This window comes from Zonotrichia albicollis, chromosome 7 (genome assembly GCF_047830755.1).
Source record: "Zonotrichia albicollis isolate bZonAlb1 chromosome 7, bZonAlb1.hap1, whole genome shotgun sequence".
Lineage (NCBI taxonomy): Eukaryota > Metazoa > Chordata > Aves > Passeriformes > Passerellidae > Zonotrichia > Zonotrichia albicollis.
In genome coordinates, this window is record NC_133825.1 from 38,687,750 (window position 1) to 38,712,896 (window position 25,147).

The 25,147-nt window shown below is 43.2% G+C and overlaps 1 protein-coding gene across 5 annotated transcripts in view; it reads right to left on the minus strand.

Moving 5' to 3' along the window:
- The window catches only part of SH3PXD2A (SH3 and PX domains 2A), a 235,349-nt gene that overhangs the window by 20,287 nt on the left and 189,915 nt on the right, over window positions 1–25,147 (minus strand). For 4 of the 5 annotated variants that reach the window (XM_074545171.1, XM_074545172.1, XM_074545170.1 and 1 more), the window contains 2 exons: window positions 6,918–7,031; window positions 2,980–3,063 (listed from right to left, as the gene is read on the minus strand). In XM_074545171.1, coding sequence (XP_074401272.1) covers window positions 2,980–3,063; window positions 6,918–7,031 — 198 coding nt within the window. The remainder of the gene's footprint in view (window positions 1–2,979; window positions 3,064–6,917; window positions 7,032–25,147) is intronic. The other variant, XM_074545173.1, reaches the window with a different exon arrangement.

Here is a 25,147-nt window from a genome sequence, read left to right on the forward strand (position 1 = left end):
CCGTATTTATATTACAGGAGTTTCGGAATGCATAGGAAAAAGTTTAGAAAATGTACCACATTTAACATTAAAAAAACCGCAAGCTTTGCAGCTACATAAGAAACACAAACCAATGTAATCTCTTAGATCTGGGCACACCACAGACCATTTTAAAGAGAAAAGTTCAGCAACAAAAGTCATCTGTTTCTCTTTGTAGAAACAGACTACAGCTGTTCCCTTTGCAGATTTTTTTCAGGTTTAAAAAGGGAGCACTACCATGATATTCAACAATTTGTCTTTCATGTTTCTTATTCACAGACCCAGTAACATTGCTTCCAAATATCTGGAGGTCAGAGATGCCTAGCCTCTTCAAATGGCTTTGGAAAAGTTAGAAATAAATACGCCATATGCTACCCCTAATAATTTTCCCTCGTCAGGCACAGTCTAACAGGGAAGCAAACACTCTTCTCTTCTGCACTCCAGCTTTCTCAGTGTTTTTAATGTTCAAGTCACTTAGAACATTCTGCCCTTCAGAAGCAATGCTTAATTCCTTCGATTCTGACCCTAAAGTGATTCTATCACAGGCCTAACTGATAGAAAAGCTTATTAAAGGTACCCAAGCATAAATACAAAGGGAGGCATCCTTTAGAGCTTGCTTTTAAACTCCAGTGAACTCCTGGAGCTAACCCTTCCAGCTTCCAGCAGCAAGGCCTATTTCAAGCAGAATATTGCTGGGTGGGAAGAATTTCAGCCAAAATGTTTAATTGAGTTTGTTTCCAAGGAAGAGGCCAAGTGGGGAAGGGGAAGCTGTTCTGTTTGTGTTGAACAATTCTGGCAGCCTCCTGTTTGAACAACTTGACTTCTTCTGTGCTCTGGAGCAAGGACTTGAAGGTTGGCAGGGGAGTGTATATGTACACTTTGTGCATTCTGTCATTTCAGTGCAAATTCACCCAAATTTGGCCTTGTTAGAAGTCTTCTGGGCTGGGATGGGAGGGGAAGATGGGAGAAAATCTCTCCTGACCTCATATAAACTGTGTTTTGTTAGAGAACAGCAGGCTGGACACCCAGAGAGACTCATACTTTCAACAACTGCAGTTTGGAAGGAGTAGATGTCTGCACAGGCTGCAGCTCTGCCAGATCGTGAAGCCACTGTCTCCAACTTGTGCCCATTTATTCAAGTCACTTTCTTTATTTCCAGTAAGCCTGCTCTTGTAAGGATTCCCTAAGCTATCATTTCTGATGACAATAAACAGCTTATTTTTAGCTAGCTGTGGCTGAAATACATTGGAGAGACCTTATAGAAGCAGCTCAGCCACAGAGGGTGCCCCAAACCTTGGACAAAATCACAGATTGCTGAAGTCTGTGCCAAGTCCAAGTGCCAAGATTCAGTTTGAGATAAAGCACATATTCTCCAACACCCTCAAAACCCCAGCTCTGCTTGGGCCTAATAGGGAAGAAACTGTAATGAAGCAAGAAAAAGGCAAAGATTCGAGAGATTAGGGGAGCCTGCACTGGGGAAGACTGCCAGGGAGGACACTGACACTGGTCTGGAGAAGATGCACACATGGTGGGCATCAGAATGCAAAAGGGAAAACCTGGGAATGCATCTTAGGTCCTTGAGTCTTACCAGCTGACTGCTAAGGGACTGGTAATGCAGTCTTAATATTTCATGGAATTTTGTTTGCAATATTGTACAAATATAAAAGGATGCATTTGTTTTCACCAGTAAATAAATTGTTTAGAAAACTGATTCTCATAAATTCTCCCAGTTAAATTGCTAGGAAGCATCTAGCAGAGTTTGACAAAGCAAAGTCAGTAGCTGCCAAACAGCTGGGGCACAGAAATAAGCACACTTTTTTCCCCCCCAAGACAGCATGTGTGCTTATGAGGGTTTTTTGGTGCCTTCAGAGTGTATTTGGTGGCTGAGAAGCAAGACCTTGTCTTCTGAAGGTAGTTTCAGTTTCTGCAAGGTCAAGCTATGGCAGGTAGAACACAGCTATTGTTGCTTTTGTTTCCTCAAAAATAATTTGAAACAAAGTTAAAGGGTCACTGAAAAGCTGGGTGTGCTTGAGACAGGAGCCTGCACATGGTATCATCATCAAATCCAGGATGTAAATTTGCCACTTTAAAAGTACATTCCTTAATAGGAAAGGGCACCTTTCCATTAACTGGGAATCATCTCTTGTGCTTACATCAGTAAGGTTGTCTGAAAGTTACAGAGGTGCAAATGGTGCTTTGTCCCACCTTTCCTTTACCAAGGGCAATGAAAACACTGGATGATTTTCCAAGTAGAGCAGGAGGTAGATAGGGATACCTTTGGTCTGGGAAAGATGATTCATCTGCCCTTAAGAACTATTTCACTTATAGGGCTCCTCAGGCTTCACCCAAACACAAGGTGTTCCCCCTTACCCTGCCACACTCACTGTTAGACCAGCAACAGCTGAAAGAACACACAACAAACCAAACCAACTAAAATGCTGCTACTGGTGGCATTTTAAATAACTGGGAATGATGCCAAAAACTCCCAGAAGTTCTCAAGACTCTCTTTAGTACCAAGCACTGCTTGCAAGGAAGAGAGGGGAATGCAACTGGATTCTCATCTTTCCACACCACACACTTTTCCAGTGTTCACATCTCCAACCATGGCTTTTTGGCATTTAACTCATTTTAACATCCCTGTAAGTATCACTTGTCCTTACTGAGGCAGGAAAGACTGAGCACAAATATGCCCAAGTTAAAACACAACAGATGTGAGCTTCCCCAGCAGCACAAAGTCAGGCTGCAGAGCTACCCTTGATGACCAGCCTCCAGCTCCTGGGGTGCCTATCCCAGCTCCAAGCCACCCTCAAGCTGTCATGTACGAAACCCACAGCTGAACTCTGGAGTTTGGCCCCTCACTACCAAAGTGCAAAGATGCAGGTCCTGCCACACAGCTGCTGAACTGCAGTGTGGCTTTTGGTGCCCCTGAGTGGCTGGTGCCAGAGGAAGCTGTGAATTCACCTCGGCTCTGCTGCCTGTTGACTATCCCGCCCAGCGTCCATCGCCGGTCCAGGCGCCTCAGGTGAGCCTTGCGTCGCTTAGAAACTAGTTTGGAACATGGATGGAAACAAAACAAAGGGGAAGAAAAAAAAGAAGAAAAAAAAAAGTGATGGGAGGGTGAGGAATAAAAACAAAATATGGCATTTACAAGCACTGGTCTTGTTAGTGGGAATGGGTTAGGTGGGATGCAGATGTTTTGTTTTAGTTTATACAATACAGTGGAACAAGTTAACTTCTTGAGCTTGAGCAATGTGAGCCATCCAGAACTGTCACAAATTGCTACTCCTGCTATTGGCATTTCTTAAAAAGCAGTAATTATAATTTAAAAAAAACCCCAAAAAAACATATACACACTCCAAAACAAGCTGCACAACTAGAGACAACTTGTCCAAAGAGAATGCAGTGGCAGGACACATCATCATCACTGTTGTATCTCCTAATTCAGCTGCATGATCTTTGGGGAATTCAGTCTATTGCACACAACATGAAACCCAAGGGCTCTAAACCTCTCTAAGAAAAATTATCACACTATAAACAAACCCACAAACTCTTATGTAAGTTCTCTCATAAGAGCAGCACTAAGGAACTGAACCCAAGTGAAAAGTCTGATGTGCTTGCAAGACATGACTTGCATTCATTGCCACAGCTGGTTCTCATGATCAAAACTTCCAATATACAGATTACACTATCAGGAAAAAACTAACCTTGCAATTATTCAGCAGGCTCAAGAAGCTAACAAGCCAGGACTGAGTGTTAGTTACAACTCAAACAATACTTAAAACAATGCTTAAAGTATAAACAAAGACAAGACACTTATGGAAATGGCACTGTGAGAGCAGCTGTGCACAGAGGACACCACTTGTTTTCTGGAGCACATACTTAGATCTCTACTCAGATTCTTCTTTTGCCTGTACAGGTGTGAAAGACACTGGAACCATGAGACTGGCACAGAAACACAGACACTTTTCCATTCAAGGGCTTCCATCCCAATTTGGCAACTACTGCAAGGGGACTGGATGCTGCTGCAAAGCAATGCAAGATATTGCAAGATAGTGATAGCTGAAGTGCAAACACAATCATTTCACCAGTGGTGCTGGAAAGCTGTTCATAAACTTTGATAGCACAGCAAAATTACTTGATTGGGAAATCATAAGCTGGACAAGAAAAAAATAACTTCACCAACGAGTGGCTTTTGACTTTTTGTCCTTTATATCTGTCAGGGACTTAGACCAGACTTTTACATCCAGCCCACTCTCCTTAATTTCTCCTTTGCTGTAAGGCCCAAACCTTTCCACACCACCCTAGGTGGAGGTGTGGTGGATGGTGTTGAACAGGTACATTATCTAGTCTCTGGTACTCCGTACTTCCCCTTTGATCCCACGTTGGTCAAAAATCAACCACAAATTTTCAGATGAGCCAAATCTCAAAATTTTACATAGCTGTGGTTTTGGCTCATGGAAATCAGTGATCCTCTTGGAAGCCCATGGAGGGACAAAAGATGAGCAGATTTAACCTGGTGACTTTCCCCAAATCAAGAGGACATTGGACTGCCAGTTACACACATGCTACACAGGGAGACAAGACAGGACACATTGCTTGACACACAGATTACAGCAGAGAGAGAAGCTGCAAAAAGGCTGCCTGGGTCACACAGATCCACCACACTATGTCCTCACAATGCATGGCCATCCCCAGTGACAGCCCTTTTACAATGATGCTTCTGTATGAGCCAGGGTTTTTACCTTGAAAATACTGAATTTTGTCATTTTGCCCAGACTTGGACTTGGTTGGTCATGCCACAGTCACCAGAAAGGTTGCCTATTAACAAGTGTCTACACCTTTCCAGAGATTATTTTAACATGTTTACTTTATCACATCCTGTAGCTGTTAAATGTTTCTTTAGATTGCTGATTGTTTTCCAAGTCTTGCAAGATGTGTTGGTCTAAACACAGGCCTGGGTAACAATCAGTCTGCCTTCACCCAGACAAAAATGTTGTGCAAGCTCAGGTGCAGGGAGGAAACACTTCTGTCTTTCTCAGGGAACAGACTATTTAAAGAGACACATGAAAATATTACTGCTATATTAGTAGAGGCAGGATTATTAGCAAGACGTGTTCAGCACCCTGCTATCTTTACTGGGCCTGCCACAGCAGAGCAGACTTCAAGATTTGCCTGACTTGTGGACTTGTTCCAGGCCTGTTCACATGGGGAGGGACAAGGGGCTGATACACAAAGCTCCCTACATCAGTGTTCCTGTGCTTTCCAAGTTGGGGGAGCAGAGAGATTGCACAGTTGCAGGAAGCCAATGTCTGTTGGAGTCACTCTAAAACTTGTGCAAGCTCTAAATTGTGGGGCTAAGGCATTTATCCGCTAGAGGTGCCTTCCTCCTCAGTTACATCTGAGCCCCTTTCTCCTGCCTACCTGGAGAGAGCTGGCAAGTTTTCTGTCTAAGTACAGTCACTTTGATACACCTTTTTAAAGATAGTGAATCCAAGTAATTGATTCTTCTCCTATGAAGTAATTATATGGAGAAAAACAGCCCAAGTAGAGAAAAACTGGAGGGGAAGAAACAAAGAATGTAGGAAGTCTCAGCTTAGACAGCTAATAATATAAACCAAAGTTACTAAAAAGCAAGCAAGCAAAATCTGGGGCACATAAAAGCAGCTGCAGAGGTTATGCAATTATATCTGTCACTGAGATGGAACTGAGCAGAAAGGGAAGGGCAGTCTCAGGTTTCAGCATATCTGGATTTGGAGTGAGGCACGGAGCAGGACTGCTGACCATAGCTGAAGAGAGCAGTATAATGGATTAAAAGCGACAGAGAGGAAGGAGATAAGAAATATTTGATAGATTTTCCATTACCCAGAACAGACTGCTGGGTGGCAGCATCCCTGTGCAGAGTGCACTCCAGAGGGCAACATGAAAGAGGAGGAGAGCATGAAATGAAAGCAGTTTAAGCTGTAAGGCTGTCAAGCACACACCATATTTAAGAGTCAGGAGAAGGGAGGGAGCTAGAGACCAACAGTCAAGGCTTTCTTCAGTGCTTGCAGGGCAGAGCAGTAAAGTTCTGTTCTTTAATAACAGAGAAGTTTTACTCACTGCTTTTGCATCCACTGAGATGTTGCATCATACCAGACTGGTCCTGACCTACCAGTCTACAGCCAGTCTGTCTCTAAACCAGGATATGGGTAGACTTGAGCAGGGAAGAATGAGTTGCAGAGACCAAGCTTTCAATAAGCCACAGATGTCACCCTTGGAGCCCAGCACAAAGTCTGGTTCTGCCTGTGTGCTGTGTTAGTGGGCAGATGGTCACCCCAACACATCTCTAAGCCTCCTGCCTGTGCTAAGGAAAGGTCAGCTGAGTTTCCACATACATTTTACATAAGTGTCACGTCAAGAAGACCTAGATTTAGCAACAGATTCACTAGAATGGAGCAAATCATAATAAAAGTGTCCTTTGTACACAGTTACTACATGAGAAGCCCATTAAGATGTGGTTAGTGTTTCATAATGGAACTGAGGAACATGCAATGCTGAACTATTTCATTTCTGGAACCTAAATTAAGCATCTTTAGTTAAAAAAAAAAAAAAAGAAGAAAGCAGTGTGGCTAAATGCATATACATGACAAATGGCATCTCATTTTTATGAGAATGAGACCATACCAATTAAAATTACCTTTCCACACAACCACAGACCATAGCAAACAGCAGTGAAACTATTTTCAAAGATTAATTTAAAGGAAATTAATGAGAAGCAACCATTAAAGTTAAATCTCACTCCTTTCAGTGGCCTGTGGCTCTATCATGCATCTCCTACCAACTAGAAGCTCTCACTTGGGGGAAAAAGCATAAAGCAAGAGAATACCAGCTCTCTCTTGGTAATAAAAAGCTTTCCATACCTTCCCCAAATTTAGATGTGTTGATGTCAGAATCATCTCTGGTTCCATTTTGGGATTCCAGGTATGTAGCAGGGACCCATCCCTGCTCCTCTGCTGTGCTCACAAACCACCAACCTACAAAAAGAAGCAAAAGAAGTTTCTCAGTCAACATTTAGAGAAACAAGAATAGTAAAATGCTACAGAGAAGATGACAGAGTCAGCAGTTTCAGTGCATGTTTGAGGTATTCCGCAGCTTCCTAGAACAAGAAAGGGTTTAGTGCTGTCATACCATTTCTAACAGATCCTCTCCCACTGGTAGTGTGTAGCCTTGCTGGAAAAAAGGTGCAGTGAAGCAAATATCAATTTATTTTAAGAAATTCAAAGTCCATCCACAACAACTTTGACTGAAATTCCCTAAGTCAATTGCACCTAGCTGGTCTTGCTATAAGCATATCTACAGTATAGAACACTTTGTATATGTAAATATGTACATGGGCACATATTAGACAGCACAAACACTGCCCAAATTCTAATATGAAGTATTACAAAAGGCAAATGAGGGAAACAGCAAACACATTCATTGAAGAGCACAGACTTCAGAGCAGGATATAAAAGTGCTTCTAGAGCACTTGTAACCACAGCTGGTGTTTAACAAACATGACCTGAATTCAATACCCTGGGAAGCTGGAAAGTACTGCACAGAACAGAAATAAAGTCAGAAAAGCCAACTGAAATCTGACTTCAGGCCATAAGCACCAGTTATTTGCCTTCCCACCTGAACATCCAAGTTTCAACCAGTACCTACAAAAATGTTAAGTATTCAGCAATACATGTGGATATAACCTTTGGGTCATATCTATGGATGGATGAATAAAATTATATGCATGCCAGTTTCAGATTAAATGCATTCCAACTGTAACTATCCTTGCCTCTTTCCTTGCTTGATTACACGGATTTATTGAATCCTCCAATGATTTTGACATAGACTCACTCACCCAAGGATTTGCTGCTCTCAGATAAAAGCACAACTAGATTCTCCTCCATTCAGATAAGGTCTGAGTTAAGACAACAGGGAAATAAAAAGTCTAACAGGTAACCAAACCACTTCTTTTGCTGTCTGTGATAGCCCAGTTTTCCCAGAAAGCATAAGCTGCTTTGTCAGGACCATGCAAACTGTTGTCCATTACCACCCTTCTAGCTTCCCCAAAGGGAGTTGGGAAAACAGCTATTTCTGTACATGCACCCCAGAACAGTTTACACTTTGATGGCTGTCATAAACACAGCAAATTTCACATAAGCCTGCCTGTGAAGAGCAAAGGCGCCAGCCTGGGGTGCAAAGAGATGGGCACCAACACCAGTGAGCTGTGAGGTGGCCACACATCCCTCCCAGAGCTGGGATCCCACAGCCCAGCCCACTGAGGGGAAGGAAGGTCTGGGCTCTACTCCCATGCCACATGCAATTGTCTGGAAGAGAAAAACCACCCTGCTGAAACAATGCTCAAGTGTTCGTGCTAAAAGTCACCCAAGTTCATTCCAAATCCTGTCATGGAAGATTTTACCAGAGAACAGTAGCTACAAGCCCTTGCTTTCCTCCCTGGGGCGTGTGGCTGGGAGACAATGGACCCCGAGCAGCAATCCCTCACATGGCCCTGGGCTGCTCCTAGCCAGCTCTATTTATTTACTCTCCAAATTCAGACACAGATTTCCATCTTCTGGCCCAGCAGAGATTTGGAAACTTTGCTTCACGAGGCTCATGGTTGGAAAGTTTAAATTTAGTTATTCTCCCTCAGCAGGAGGCGGATTCTCCTGCCACAAAGCCCACAGCAGTGAACATGCAGGATCTGCCAGACCATTTCAAAAACACGTCCTCATGGTTGTTCCTGATTTCACCAGTAACATATCAACGTGGGTAGCAAACACAGTTTAACATACACTTATAATTAGGCACAAAATCTGAGAAGCTGGCTTCCAGCTGATATTAATTAGACTGGAATAGTTTACCTACTCTCTTCCTCAGAAAGAAATTAAACACAAGCGCAAAAAGGACTTGCCTACATTAAAAAATGTACATTTGGGCTGAATTCAAACCATGGTAAAACCATCTCTGGAGGGCTGAGTGGCACTTCCTTGACACCAACCCCGTGCTAGCCCATTTCACAATACAGCTCCTCTGGTTTGGCTCACTAGCCCCAGAGCCAAGTTTAGATTTTTGCTTAGGGCCATAGTGTAGCTGAGTCTCCATCCATCTAAACATGACTCAGGTTAAAGCTCCTAATTGCCACAGAACTCATAAAGCCATAATTTCTTTCTAAAGATTTCCTTTATAAATTCTGCACAAGGGTAAAGTATAAATGAGAAATCTCCACAGCTACTGAGAAATCACAGCACTTGTCCAAGCTCAGGGAAAACCTGGGCTTCAGTCCTCCACTCTGAAATTCTCTTCCCCAATTTCAAGCTTGCTTCTCAGAAGAACAGAAGAAAGGCTTTTATATAGCCCATTGAAATACCATGTCAGCAGAAAAATGTGTGCTTTGCTTAAACAGACTCAACAACTGAGAAGACTGAGAAACTTCCAGCAACACCCCCTTGAAGCAGAGAAGTCACAATTCGGTGCTCACTAGCAAGATGTGCAAAGTCTCAGTGTGGCCAAGGAACCACTACTGAGGCAGCACAGCCCTTATGATAATGGGGATTATAATTACAAAATGATTATGGCACATCCAAGCCATAACCCTACAGAAAGGAAATTACAGCACACTGCAAGAATTGACTCCTAGCAGAAAATGGCTGCAGAGCAGACGAGTTCCTCAACACAGCCTGCGCATGACAGCCACCAACTGCAGAACTCTGCTGGCTGATCATGAAGTACTTGCTCTGCACCAACCCCTCATCAGAAGCATTAGGGCAGCTGCCATATGGTACCACCCCCTCTTCTCCATCAGGTTCATGAGTATTCATGGTTTGCAGGCAAATTAGACAGAACGGTCTTAGTTTGCACCATTATAGCCCAAACCTTTTGCAAAGAATCCCTTGTCCCATCTCCTGCCATCTTTCCCAACCCAGAGCATCACAGAAAACTTGCTTTTGAAACACAGAACAAAACATTGCATTTATTTTGAGTTCTCCTTCTATGCTGGAGTTTAGCTTGACTTCACAATTCATTATTAAAACCATTCTGCAGCAACATCTGCAGGGAATTATGTAAAGTTATCTCTGTGCACTGCCAAGCCAGACTGAGGTTCACTCTTTCACTCACACCATCTGCAAAAATTAGGCAGTGCTTTACAGCTTGAGTTAACCCTTACAGGTGCCCCTGGCTCTCAGGCACCAAAACAACTCTAACACTGATGTGGCATGGATGTTTAGACTGAGACTCCCAAGCCCTCGTCTCTGATGAGGATTTAAATGGAGTTTGAGCTTCACAGAGGCACAAAGGGAGCTGCAGCCACTGTGTCCAGAACAAGTTCAACTTGAGCTTTGCTGCATCACTTCAACTGCCTTAACACTAACCCAAGAACAGAAATTTTTAAGGTAGAAGTGTAATTTTGTCCCCACATATGTTGCTGCTTTGGTTGGCATCTGTCAGCATTCCCAGGCTGCAACAGCCAAGATACCTCTTCACTCACAGAGTCCACCTAGGCTCAGATAACTCCCAGGCATTTCACAAGTTACCAAGAAACAGCCAGTTGCACTTGACAAGCATATAATGCATACAGCAAGATGGTGATTGCAAAATGGATTGGTCACACTGGAGAATGACCAAATGATAAAAATACTTGCGCTTTAAAAAATCATGTTCTTGCTCATAATTGCATTCCAAGTCCTCTTCCCGAAAGGCTTTTGGAAAAGCAAAACAATTAAGCAAATGTTAGCCACAACATGCATCATGGGAAACTGGTGGAGCCCAGTTAAAGGAGTACATTTTATGCCAGTTTTGCTCACGTTTGCATGCATCCTTACCTATCCATACTTCAACGGATGATGCACATCAACAAAAGAACAAGCTATTCCCATTGAAGCCTGATCATAAGATGCTACAAAACACTTCAAATACATAAAATTGCAGGATCCTGCTGAACTTTGGTTTCTAATTCTCTCCTCAACCATTAATTTCTCTGTAGACTTTGACTGTCATTTTATGAGCTTAGCTAAAGTAAACAGGACTGATAGCTGTAAAAGGGCACGAATATTTCTCCAGCATGAGTAGACTACACATTCTTCTAAACAAATACTTAAGTAACACTCCACCTCTCAAGAGTCTTGAAAAAATCCCACTCAAGCAGCAGTCTGGTACATTTGACACATGGTCTATGGGCTTCAGAGAGCTTTTCATTTTAAAGTCCCTTCGCCTTAGAACTCTCTCAAGAGGTTTTTTTGATTCAACAACATAAATTGTCCTACAAAACAGTACTAGGTGCAATTAGGTCACTTCCAGACCAGTCACAGAGACCTTTTCATGCTGATTACTTTTCAGGCTGATTACTTCCCTTCAGAGATATGATCTACTTCATTAAAAAGAGCTAAGACAAGGGTGCTGCTGCACAGTTGAAGGCACTTGCTTTTTCCAGCCCTCCAAAGCTCTTGCCACACAGTACATATACATTTGATACACATAGGGCAGTCTCAGTAATTGCCTCTGACAGACCTCTGATGAATATGTAGAAGCAGATGCATAAAGGCACCAGAAGTCACTTTTACAAGAGGGATTTTCTGCAGTAAGCTTATTCTCACACTCACTCCTGTGTCTGTGTGCTGTTAGACACTACCATTGTCCATGCTGGCCCTGCTCTCTGCAAAAGGCTTTTTCAGTCCCACACACTTGGAAAAGGCACAGAAACCACAGAATTCATATGAAGGCCAGTCTCCAATTGCTGAGAGTTTTATTCTTACTATTCACAGAAAAGGCATCTTTGAAATATGGAGATACATGCAAGAGGTCTTTCTAGCACAGAGCTGACTGCAGTTGAGGGTACAGCAATCTGTGAATGACTCACTGCAAGGAAGACGAAGGCTGGCATCCTAGGATGAATTTTTAAAGCTGGTGAAATATTAAAGGCAGCTTTCACCTCAAAACACACAATGTTTCCCAGCCTATGTGCACTGCAGTCTTCACTGCAGCCACCACTCAACCATGGAACAATGTTTGTCTTGTTTTAGAGATGAAAGTGGAGCCCAATGCTCCAGAAAGAAAGATATTTGTGGAAGACATCCTGCTCAAACACAATTAAGATCCACAGCCCAGCTTCATATGCCACATATTTATGGGCCATAGATTAGGATTCCAAATCAACCGCATATTATGATCTTTCCAGCCAGTTCATGTCCTAGAGTTAGTTGGGAGTGTGGCTCACATGGGAAACCCTAAATCCAACAGCAAGTGTTGCCACCCCAAATATCTGTGCCTGATTGCTCTAACATTCAAGAGCGAAGGCTGCTGCCTTGCAACTACTGTGTTTGCACTCTAGGTACTAAATCCTGCTTTAGGAACTCAGGAATAAAATTCAGCACCTGAAGTTACTGCTTAACACCAAGAGGTTTTTAATTTGCTGCTGAAATACCCCACAGTGCTGTGATAGGGCAGAGCTGCTGGCTTTTTTTTTCATGTAAGAGAAAAGTGAAAAAAGGATCACACCTATCCCTTCTTTCCTGGTAGCCTGGCATAGGAATTTGGGGATTCTGCATGGCCTATGAAAGAAGGTCTTCTACCACAGTGGTAAAAAAATTAATGAAGAAATACAAACACAGAAACTCTGCCTTTTTATTTTTTAAAGAGCACTTCTTGTTTAAAGAAGACAGTTAAGATTTAAAAGGTAATAAGCAAACATTTTGCTCCTGGTACCAATAACCCCAATATTGGAAGGATATACCTTAGAAACCACACACCTGTTCAACAGTGGCCACACAGCCATAGGCTACAGTCTGCCCAGCAAGCTACCCTCAGTATTTAAAACTGAGTAACAGTTTTAATATTTAGTGAAGAGAATACACATTGAAGGAGGATGAGAGGTTGCACACTCCTGTGCCTTGTGTTCAACTAAAAATTTACAGGTGTCCCTACAAAAATGCAATAGAAACCTTACCTTAAGAGTATCACTCTGGAACCCTGACAACCCAACCCTGGAAACACTTTTTTTCCCTCCTTAGGGAGGGTCTCAAAGCTGACTTACGTTCTCATCAGAGTACAGGCTGCAGCAGTTTTTGCTTAATTTGTTGATTGAAACAACACTTGAGAGCTTCCTGAGGAGAGGGAGAAGATGAGGAACAGGCAGGGGGAGGTGGAGACTTCTGGAAGGCTGAAATTTGTTGATATCATTTCTTGGCTATTAACAGGACAGCATTCTGCCTTATGGAGCTAAAAGCTGGAACAAAAGCTCAAGAGCTGAGACCACAGTTTGCTTTCTCCACCAATGTCTGATAGTAACTGCCAATGCTTAGGGCTCAGCAGCAGCATAGGGAATTTCAGTCCTTGCACTGCTTCAGGTGTTACTAAGCTCAAGGAAAACTGAAGTGAATCCCAGATTTTAGGTGCTGCAGCATGCTCTTCCTGCAGTGACTGGTTGCTAAGGTAACCAGCTGGATTTGCTGCCCTAATCCTTCCAGTCTGTCTTCTTCCTACACTTCTACTGCCAATCTTGTGACATTTGTAGACAGAGAATTCTCAGCTGTGCTGCTAGCAAATCCCATTGCTGCTGCTCCTACAGCTGGCTGGCATGGAGAGCCCACTGCATGGGAATTAACATGCTAGTTAATGATTCTTCCTGGGCCCAAACCAGCTGACTAGGTGTGTACATAAGTGTTTGATACAGAGTCCCAAAATGCATCACAGATTGTGGCTCAAATATCTGGCTTGTTTGAGTTGGTTTCACATCACGTTATATGCATAAACACACATGTATCTATGTGGAAATTCACAGCCTGACCTCTGCTCTCAAACACATATTATCCTTGTCTTCTGTTGGGATTGGAATTGTGTTTCCCTAGTACTTTTGGAAAAAACAGAAGTGATCAGAACATGGGAAAAGTTCATGGGAAAGAGAAAACTGGATAATATACAACTCAGCTCTAATACTTTATGAGTTACATCACTAGCAGAGAGGATGGATATTCCGAGTATTAGACAACTAGGAAATACCACAGTGCCGTATTTATTTAAATCTTATAAGCTAGTAGTCAACAGGCCTTCCAGAGGTGCACATTTGGCAAAATACTGATATATTTATCTCTCATTAGAGTGACACACACTTCTTGTGTCTATGTGCACAGGGAGTTGTTCAAGAACAGCACACAGTTTATCTTTGTGTTCTGATAATACAAACTGATAGCTACAGAGTCCAAGTGCTATATCTGCAGCTATTTGCTAGGGCCCAATTGTTACCCAGGGGCTTCCCCTCCCTGTTTAAAAAATGGCCTCAGATTTGTGTATTGACACAGCTGGAACAGAGCAATCTGCCAAACACGTTTTCTAGAATTGGCACGTACATCCACAAAGCCATCACATAATCCAGTACAAATTACACATTGTGTTCTTAAAGCAAGGGAATCAACACACTACCTACACTAACAGATAGGGGAGAGTCTTTGACATTGCCTGTAAATCCCAGGTCAAGTCCCACCACATTCCACGTCACCAGTTCTTTTAAACTGTGAAGTACTCCAGTCTCCCCAAGACAGGAGAAGATGAAAGCATCATTTGCTAAGCCTGCTCATGTCCAGCTCCAAAACACACACAGCCAACATGCCCAGGGGGTGGCCAGCATCCCCAGATCCCTCACTTTAGGGGATCTACAGAGCAATCAAGTCAGCCAGTTCTACAGGTGAGTCAGCACCCAAGAAGCTGGAAAAAAAAATATTTTCCAAGCTCAAACATCCTAATGCCTTCTAAAAATAAATTTTGAATAATCTTTTCCTTCCTGCTTTTCTTTCAAGAACACCTAATGGTGAAACTGTCTGTGCAATGTCAGCTGCATTCCACATAGTCCAACACATCTGTGTATGTCGAACCTGCAATACCAACTCAGTCATTACAGAAAATACCTGGTTACTGATCACAGATTTTCCTTTTTTTTTTCTATCTGATCCATTTGGACACCAAATTTCCTGTCTGACCTCAAGTTCTGATCATACTATACATCTATTTTCACCTTCTTTTGAGTTCTTTTCTCTTAGGAAGTGAAAGATTTACACTGATCCTTCGAAGATGAAGTCATGATTTCAGTAACCACAAGGCAAGGTGAGATTGTGGAGATCACACAGACTGAATAACCAGCACAAAAATTTCTGCATTAAGTCTCTAGGAGCAACAAGTGGTACTGGAGGATCTCTTTCTTTCTTCTTTCCCTTTCCCTAAAGTTTTGCTTACTTCAGCTGGTCCCAGAAGTTGAGCAGTGAGGATACTGCCTGCTGCTAACATCTTCCAGTACAACCTTCCTGATCATGGGAAGTTCCTGGGCTACCTTCCTTCCTCCATGCTCAATTACAGCCCAGAACCATTAATTTTCTCCTCCAAAAGGACTTCTGTCCTATATTTCCTTTTATATTGCTGTTGTTACAAAGATGCTGCTCAAGTAGGAAAGTTAAGCAAAAAATCCATCTGCCACCCTCCTTAAAGCCTGTCCCCCATCTCCTCTCCAGCAGCCCATCATTTAAAGGTTGAAATCTATAGATGAGGCTTCAAGGAACCTGCCAAACTGATGTTATTGTCACCATGTTTAAATAAATCAGTAATTTACAAAAGCTCCCAACCAAATGGGTTTGGCTGGGGTGCAGAGAGAGGAGGACTGTAGCAGAAAGGGCAAAATAAACAGAAATTGGTGGGCAAACCCAACCCATGGCAGAAAAATAATCCACTGCCTTCAGAAAGGCTACGCCAGCGTAGTCAGTGCCTGCAGCAAATTCTCCAGAGCCATGAACAAGAGATTCCAGTAAAGGCATGCAAACAGATGGCTTTCCACCCCACGGGGCACTGGAAGCCAAGGGAGACTCTATTAGTCATGACCAGTTGTGGGGTTGTATTTTCTGTGGTCAGCCAACGGGGTGCAACCATCAAGCTCACAAGTAATTTCCTTTACATTCACAGGACTTAATCTTAAAGAAAACACATTTTGTATCCAAGCTTTCTCTAGGAAAACATGAATAAGCTTTCAAACGGGCCTCACAGTAATCTTGTCCAAAGATTACAAATTACTTCCTAGTGGTTTAAAAAGTTACAGACCCCTAACCCCAGTTGATAGGAAATGGCCTTCACAGGCAGCAAAGAATGGCCAATATTTACTTCCCATACAGATTGACAAAAGTTGCTCTTGTTCAAATTTCTTATTCTGAAGTCTGTAGAGAGTGTGGTGTCAGTTGGGACATTACTGGGAATTCCTCATAATCACACAGAATCAGAATAAAGAGTCTGAGACCTAGGAACAAAACCTAGCAGAGTACAAAACAGCACTGCAGGTGCTAGAGTCAAGATCATATAGGAATTCCTTGTTTAATTTAAAAACACATTTGCTGCCTCTGAGACACGCTTTGGTTATGTCAGGACAGAACAGAGCGATGCTACACAAGAGCTTGAAACAATGAACAAAGGCTATGGAATCTCCAGCAGAAATCTGAGGATAAAGCAATCAAACAGCAATATTAGTTTAATCTGAAGCCCAGATGAGTCACCAGATTAAAAATGCTGGCTTTTACAAATAGCTTTTGTGGGATCCTTCCAAACCACAACACTCCTGCTAAAGGTGCGGAGACACCTCGGTTTGCTTTGCAGCACGCAGATAACCATCTCACAAATGACCATTTCCACGTCCTGGCTGTTCCTAGAAGCTCTGCTGTCCAAATACAACTTCTGTCCAGCTCTATTTATTAGTTAGATCTGGCAAGATGGCAGCCCAGATGCTGTGTTATCACAAACACTGATGTAAGCCACGTCCAGCACTCTGCTCTCTCTCTCTGACACCGCTTCATTGCCTTCCTCCTGAGCTCCATTCACTGTTTCTGCAGTGACCCCGGGAGCTGAGCCTCAAAGAGCTGCCTGCACACGGCTGCAGGAAATGACAGCTTCGGAAATGAGCACCAGAGTGATGAATAGCTGGCAACAAGAGCAGCCAGGGCGTTAGTGCGCTGCCAATTCATAACCTACATTATGCTCAGCAGGGACATACATGGGCAGGAGTACCACTGACACGCCCCAGAAGAGATTACAAACCCAATGCATTGTGTTCTGAAGGGTTTTTCCAGGTTTCTCTATTATTTAGAAACTTAGATTTGTTACTATATTTTGTTCAGTGCGAAGCTGAACTAGTCCCATTTGGAGCAGATTATGGAAAACTGGAAAAAATGAATAAAGGAGAAAAAGATTTGCCTTTTATCTTCATTCATCATGAAGTCCCAGACAATGAGTAGATTCTGTGCAGGTGAAACAGAAGGAGGTACTGATCTTTAAGGAAGGGGTAACTGAGATCATCCATGCAGACTTTAAAAACACAAACAGGAATAACTAGGGTATCTGTGTGTGGGATCTCAGCACCTCAGGACTGAGGTGCGGAGTCACCGAGACCACCCTTGGGGGGCTCGGGAGTCCTGGAATGTTGCCAGAAGTGTCTGGTGGCTGGACTTTGATCCTACACAGGAGACGACACCGGTATGAGGATAGGAGGGTTTCACCGGGGTGAATGGTGAAGGGATTAGTTAGTTAGAGAGTGAGACACAGGGTTTAGGATTTCTGTACAGGGGGGTTTAGAGAAGTAAGATGGAGGAATTGGGGCGTGTCCTGTCCTTCTTCTTCTTCTTCTTCTCCTCCATCTTCTGTGGTGATGGTGGCACTTTGAGATTGGTTGTTACTAAAAGTGCACCGGGCAATAAGGGTGAAAGGTATTGGGGAAAAATGATAAATATTGTACACGCAACTTTGGGTATAAAGATAGGTGACCGCCCGGAGGGAGGGGAGTGTGCTCATGGCTGGCTGCTGAGCAGACCTCTGTCGGGCCGAAAGAAAATCTTTTAGATAAACAATTAATAAACACAGAGACCGAGAAAAGAACGGAAGCCCCTTCTCATCCTTTGGAACGCGGGCTGCTTCAAGGCCACCCCGGGCCTTTCCAGGCCCTCCAAACAGCCGAAAACCAGACGTCTGTGTCCATCAGCTCCAACAAAAAGGTGCATCAGCAGTGCATAAGAAAAGAAGGTAAATATAGCAAAGTTACTGAGGCAAAAAGCTCAGGTAAGGCAGCTTCCCCCCAGCTCAAAACCACTCCTATATTGCAGAAAATACTCTCCATACAGCCAAGTAACTAAGCATTAACTTCTACTCATTCTGGCTTAGCCTCTGGATACAAAGGGCACACACTTGGCTCAAGCTCCTCTGCAGGATTTTTTTTCACCACATGGCAGAAAGCACATGATTTCCTGCAGCTTCCTTGGTTGCCTCACCTTGGATCTTGACTTTAAAGACTGACCTTGAGGCTTTGGTTGCTCCTTGCAGACTGGAAAGGCAGGCTAGACTCAGAGCAGAGAATCACTGTCCCAAGAAACCAGAAACATCTCACTGAGTTAGTCTTGCACTACAACATCAACAGCAATGTTTCTATTAACACTCTTCTGATGGAAAAAGGCCACGCTGTGGCAGCTTCAGATGCTGGTCTGCCTCCAGGAAGGTACAGTTAAGTGCACAATAAGTCAAAGTCCCAGTACATAAATATTTTCATTTTCTGACTCTCCTTTCTGTCTCCTGAAGCTTAAACAAAGCCAGAGCAGGCACTAAGCACAGATTTGCTGGCAACAATCAGGGAAGTTGATCTTTTGATGCTAAATAAAGGTTAGCAAGGCAAATTAATGACGTGAGATACAGAAGAGCTGTCAATCTCCATACATTTCACGGATCTGAGAAAAGACAAATAGATCATTGTGAGGCTTATTCCTTTCCATTAGGAATAAATCAACCATGAAACAAGGGCAAGAGAATGCTGTCCTTGGGCAAAAAGCTGAGATTTGCAGACCCTTCATTACAAACACACATGTATTACACAATACAGCACCATTTAAACTAAATAAGCAGCACAGTAAGGGATTACCTAAACCTGCTAGACAGATGATATAGAGGCAAAATGTTTATCTTTTCAACAGGGAGTCACTTAAGCTTACCCTGTGAGTGAATGCTAGATTAAACCCTTCCCTCTCCCCAGCACAAGGCTACCAAAAGAGGAAATGCTGGACTGCCTGTAACTACACCTGGCCAGAGCCTGTTGCAAGCGCTAAACTTTGATGTATCTCCTGCTATTCCCCAATCGCTCTGAAAACCTTCAACAGAAAACCTTCAATTCAGGCATTTTGCAATCTTGCACTTTTCAGGATCTCACTCTTGGCAGACTGATGGCTTTTTTAGGGGTCCTTTTGAGGATTTTAAAAAAATTTTCTTTCCCCTTCTCTCAAAGCACATTGATTTCCCCTTCTTGCTTTAGGAAAGGTCAGTGATGGAGCACAGAGGCTGCACATTCACTGCAAACTGAGAAAGAGGATGGTCCTGCAGCTGGGGTGCTGGCCCAGCTTTGGGGAGCTCTCCACAAGAGAGCTGAGAACCAGACCAGTTCTTTACGTGGGAGGAGTTTTTCCCTCCCCAGTTTCCAAGTCTTAGTTACTTCCCTTCCCCTCCTCCATCCCCCAGATCTGAACAGCATTTCCTTTGTCTGTTCCCCATGTAGACTTCCATTCTCTGGGGACGGGGCCTAAATGTCTAGCACAACAGGACCCTGATCTCAGCTGGCCCTTAGGCACTGCCATAAAAAACAAACAGATCACAGAAGCATGGCTCTTGCATTGTAAAACAGCCCGGATAGCAAATAAGTCTTTGGATAGGTCTGTTAGCTGACATACTAATTACACTGTTGGAATGCTATGCTTTCACAAAAGCTTGTATGGTCTCAAAGTTTATTCCAAAACATCCCCTTTAGTGATTATGAGTGCATTTGGAAAGGGAGCTGGAGCTCACTGCAATGCTAACAAAGTGCATGCAACACTGTACCTCCAGCAACACCAAGGAGGTTTCTTGCACACTTTAGGATGACTAATGAATTGAAGTTTCCTTGGCACGCTGCCCTCCCTGCACATGTGGGCAAGGATTACAGAGTGGAAAGAACCCAAACTGGGGAGAAGGAAAGTGCAGACTCTTGTAGCCCTTAAATCCCTACTGGGGAAGAGGTTTTCCCATTGCATTTCAGGGATGTCTACCGCCCTCCCTTGTTTGCATGGGCTGTTTGAAACACACACCCCTGAAATTCTCAGAGTGCAGCTCAGCAATACACAACACAATGTGCCATGCAGCTTGCAGCCAAGACCACACATTTTTGGGAAGGACAATCATCACTTCCACTTACGCACAGATTCCTAACACGACAAGTGAATTTCTTGGTCAATACTCTGGCTAGCAACTGACACCACCTGAAGGTTCAACATCCTCCTGATGTTCTTTCCTCCCATGTTAAGTTATAGCACAGCTCTCCTGCTCACAAGCCCTCTTCATGGAGATCATGCTTTCTCTGGCTGAGCCATTTGTTATGGATTGCTAATCCAAGTCAGTGAGTGGCATTGCCCAGTACCAACACCTGCAGACTTCCAACTGCCCTGCTAATAATCAGGTTAATCCAGATGCCAAACAATAACAGGAACTGTTTTAACAAAATTTGGAAGTCAAGCTTTACATGGTCCTAACATTAAAATTTAACTCTCTGTTAAACAAGTGGTTAGATTTGTTGGTCACCAACCAGCACATACCACCTCAATGCTAAGATATGCATCTACTTGCTTGTCCACACAAAAGCTGAAGGAAAATGAAAACTCAAAGGAGATTCAGTGTCTGGTCTTCAGAATATTTCTGGCCTTTAGCTTCTGAGAAGCATCATTAGGGCAGACCAGTGATTTTCCTATATTTATTTTAAAAAAACAAACAACCATGCAGAAGTGTGAGCAAAATGTGACTTCAGATCATTGTTTCTGTGCCTGTAGCTGGAGCATTTAAAATGAGATCAATCAAAGCAAATGAGATGCCTGTCTGTCTTTAGCCAGAGGTCTCAGGAGCATGGCATTTCATTCAGATATTGCAAAGGACTTGCAAAAGAGATGAAGTATTGATTAAAAAGAAAAGCGCTGATGCAGCCCCTGCTCGCTCAGGCAAGCTGTTAAGTTTGAAGAAAAGGAACAAAATGAACTTTGGTTTGACTCCTCTGTGCCTGAAATTACTCTGTGACGACGATTCCCTGCTGCCAACACACACTTAGGCTCTGAGAGCAGGAACGGTGGTGGCCAAGCCAAACACACGCGTGGCAGGAGAGCCTCAGAGCAGATTAGACAGCTCTTCTTTGTACCAATACATGAAACACATCTGGGGCACCCTGACCATGTCAAGGGCACATTCCTTGGCTGAGCCGATGCTCTCTGAGCACCGCTGCAGGCACCAGGGAGGCTCATCTCTGGAGCACTGATACAGCACTTCCAGCAGCTCCCCAGGATGGCAGATGGACATGCCTGGGAATGATACTTGTGAAACAGCCCTGAACCGTTGATATTCTCACCCAGATTGTCTGAATCCCAGTGTAGAAAACATGCCAAAAGCATCCTTACTCTGAATCACAACGAAATGCTCAGTAAGAGGCTGGATTTACAGAAAGCCAGCTGCAAGCAAACACAGTCCTTGGTCATAATGTTCTGAAGAGTCTCCTCAGATTAACAGATAAAACTTTATGTGCAAGTCCACTTCCCACCTCAAAGTGCAATACTTCAGTCAGTTGTGCATCTGGAATCAAGCTGTTGCCACTCCAGACACAGTAACTCTCCAGAGGGTCTGCTCTCCAGTGACACAGGGCTGCAAACAGCCCATTTCTCAAGGGGGATCTTTTGGTGGTTTTCAATTTCTTTTAAAATGTGCTGTTGGGGTTTTTTTTTAAGGGAACAGAAATATTATAAATTGTTATTATAGTGATGATGTCATCCAATAAGAAAATAAAAAGATATACAATATGGAGTTCCCTTATTATCCATTTCCTGAAATATCAGAATGTTTTTGGTCACTTTATACTGGCCCATGAAGAAGGTAGGAAAATTAACACTGAGTCAGAGTTTAATGGCCAAACCCAAATGAAATGTAACAGGCCTTTGAGATTATACACCATAGCTTTTTCATGGATTTAGCAGTAAAAACTTTCAACTGTATACCATGAATGTTCAGTTTAACATCAGTAATACAAGTTACATCACTGCTCATGTAAATCAGAAGTAATTTGATGGGTCATCAGAAGATTTAAGAAGAAGACAGACATCTCTATCAGCAGGGAGCTCTTGTCCATGCAGCACAGCCTGACTCCAGCACCTTCCAGTCCTCCCTGTGCTGCTCTTGCCAGAATGTTCACACTTTGCAGTGGTTTCAAGTTTCCAAATCAGGACCTTTGCTGGATTTTCAATTTTTATACCTCCCCATGCCAGCATTGGGAGGAAAAAAAAAAGATTCTGAAGAATTTTAGTTTTTCCAGACTGCATACCAGGTTTAATTCTTTATTCTCTGTTACTATTGTCTATAAGCTCACTTGACAATTTTCAACTTTTCAGATTTACAGCCATTCCTAGCAAAGTATTTCATCCACAAATAAACGCAGCCATCCTTTTTCTGAAGGCAAGAGGAAAATATATAGAAAGCACACAGATGTTTGGCAAGTACATCAAAGCTAGGCTAGTCAGTACAAAAATCCTCCCCAAAAGCCTTGACGTTCTCAGTGCTTTAACAATACAATCAAATTTTAAATATGAACAGAGGGGGATTCCAAATGGGTACATACCATCTACAACAATAAATTAATTGGAAGGCACAGAAACTTGGACTACAGAGAGATGTATAGTAAATTAGATGTGCCACTTCATTCTGTGAGACCAGGCACACTGGATCTGAATAAATCTTTGTTTTTCACATTAATATGAAATTAGATGAGGTTGGCCAGTGACATCAACTCCTGGCCAGTAGGTATCAACTTACTGTCTTTGGCAAAGTCCTGCTCCTGTGTTCTCTGCGCAGCTGGAGAAGATGGTACTTGGCTCCCTGAGCCTGCTGTCCCAAGTACAGTCACTTTAGACACTCCTGGATCTTTGGCAAACAGAGAGCACTTCACCCTCCAACAACATTTCATAACTTCAGCACGTAATACCTTTTCCAAGGGAGGACAGATGTGCAGGAGTAGTTTCAGTCTTCCAAGAAGTTTTCCATCAGGATCTTAATTTTTCTTTGGCTGTGCAGTCCAAGAGCATAACCACAGCCCCTGCAAGGCTGAAGACAGGAGGCTGCAGCCCGAGCAGAGCTGCTGCCAGCACACCATCCAGCTGCCCATCTGCTCCTCAGGTTGGAGCTGCAGCTGTGGGGAGCCCTGCTAGCACACAGCTACTCCACTTTTCTGGAGAATTTTGAAAAGGGCATTGTGCAAGAATAGCTTGAGCCCAGCTTGTCCTACAAGGGAAGTTTCAGCCGGAAGCCATTCTGCCAAACATTTGGGTTTTAGAAGGGATAGAGAGGTATCATACAGAATGGGTGGGGGAGAAAGACTATTTTCTTTTCAGAATACCACATATCCCAGTTACCGTAAAGAAACCAGCAATAATACCTATCTGCACTCACAGGTTTGGTTTTCGGTTGGTTTGGGGTTTTTTTGTTTGTTTTTGGTTGTTTTTTTTTTTTTTTAATTATGCAATCTTTGAAGAGGAGAAGGATAAAGATGAACCTTCTGAGCACAAAAATTTCACTCTTGGCATGCCAAAGCCAGCAGTAGAAATGCCTGGATCTTCCACAGTGGCTTGGATATGTGCCACAGCACAAGAAGCCACTTCACAGTGAGCTGTCCTTGAGGGAACACACTCCAGATCATTCAGCTTCAGGGAGAAGGGGCTACTTCCCTTCACTACAGAGAGCCCCAGCCTCTGTGTGTGTACATGTACTGCCCCTACCCAAACAGCCAGCAGGCTGTTCAGCCAGCCCTGGGGACTGAGGCCACAAACAAATTGTCATATTCCACAGAAAGGCATCAAATCCATGTATATATTCGATATGGATCACTATGGCTAAAATAGCAAAAACCCTGCAAAAAAGTGGAAGGGAGAAGAAGCTGATGGGGAAGAAGATGGTTGCACCCCCAAAATACCAGTGAAAAGTCACTGGTTTCAGTAGGAGTTGGAGGTTGAAAGCTGAAGGACAGCCACAAGTTAACTTTCCAACTGCTGCATCCACCTTAGGAAATGTTTTTTGTTTTTGCAAATTACTATTAGGACACATCAGTTTTTGCTTACTATCCTTTTTTTTTTTTTTTTTTTTTTTTTTGGCCAGGAAACCTTGATGCTGCCACCACATGATTAAGAAGTCACTCAAATTCAGCAGAAACCCAACACTCCAGTGTCTTTGGCTGCAGTCGCTCTACAAAGAGCAGTTGGGATCTTGTGACATGTGACAGTTTTCCTCTCCTCCAAGACTGACATTAACCAAAAGTCTCCTATTCAAAACAAAACGTTAGACAGAGCACAACCCACATTCCTATTTTGGGAAAGTCTGGATTGGAAACGCAATTTCTCATCTTGAACCCATGTGTAGCCGTTTGAGTATAGTTCAGGAGCCATATGACATTTACAGTTTATTCCTTTGAATGCTATAGAAAGCTAATAAAAGAGTGAGAATCATCAGCAGAATGTAGTACAAAATGCAACACAGAGTAAAGTGGAGCAAATACTGATCATTTCATACCACTGCAGCCCACCAAGGACCTTCTGCAGCACAGAAGAGATACAGTTTTGGGAAACAGCAACTTCATGACAAGTTGAGAGTGAAAAATGCAGGTTTTTGAAGGGAGGCTGGGTATTCTGCTCCCAACCTCATCCCAAGCCTGCTCCTCATTTTCATAAGGAACTGTACTTGGATTTTCCAGAGTGGCTGCCACCTATTCAGAAACTGGTCTTGAGCAGAAACAGCAAGGCTACACTGCTGCCAGCTCTTCAGCCCCTGCCTGGTCACGCTGTAAAGTCCTCTGCCTCTGAAATCCATTCTACCAGCCTTCATATGGTAATTTCTGAACACTTCTGGGCAAAATTCCACCACCAAAATACTACTGCTTTGAAACAGAAGAGGACAGCCAAAAATCCAAACAGAAATTGAAAGCACCTGCTGAAAAGACTCCACTAGTATCTCCACAGTTCTTGACTAGTCAACACCTTACATTTTTATTTTTAAAACCTACTTCTGCCACGGT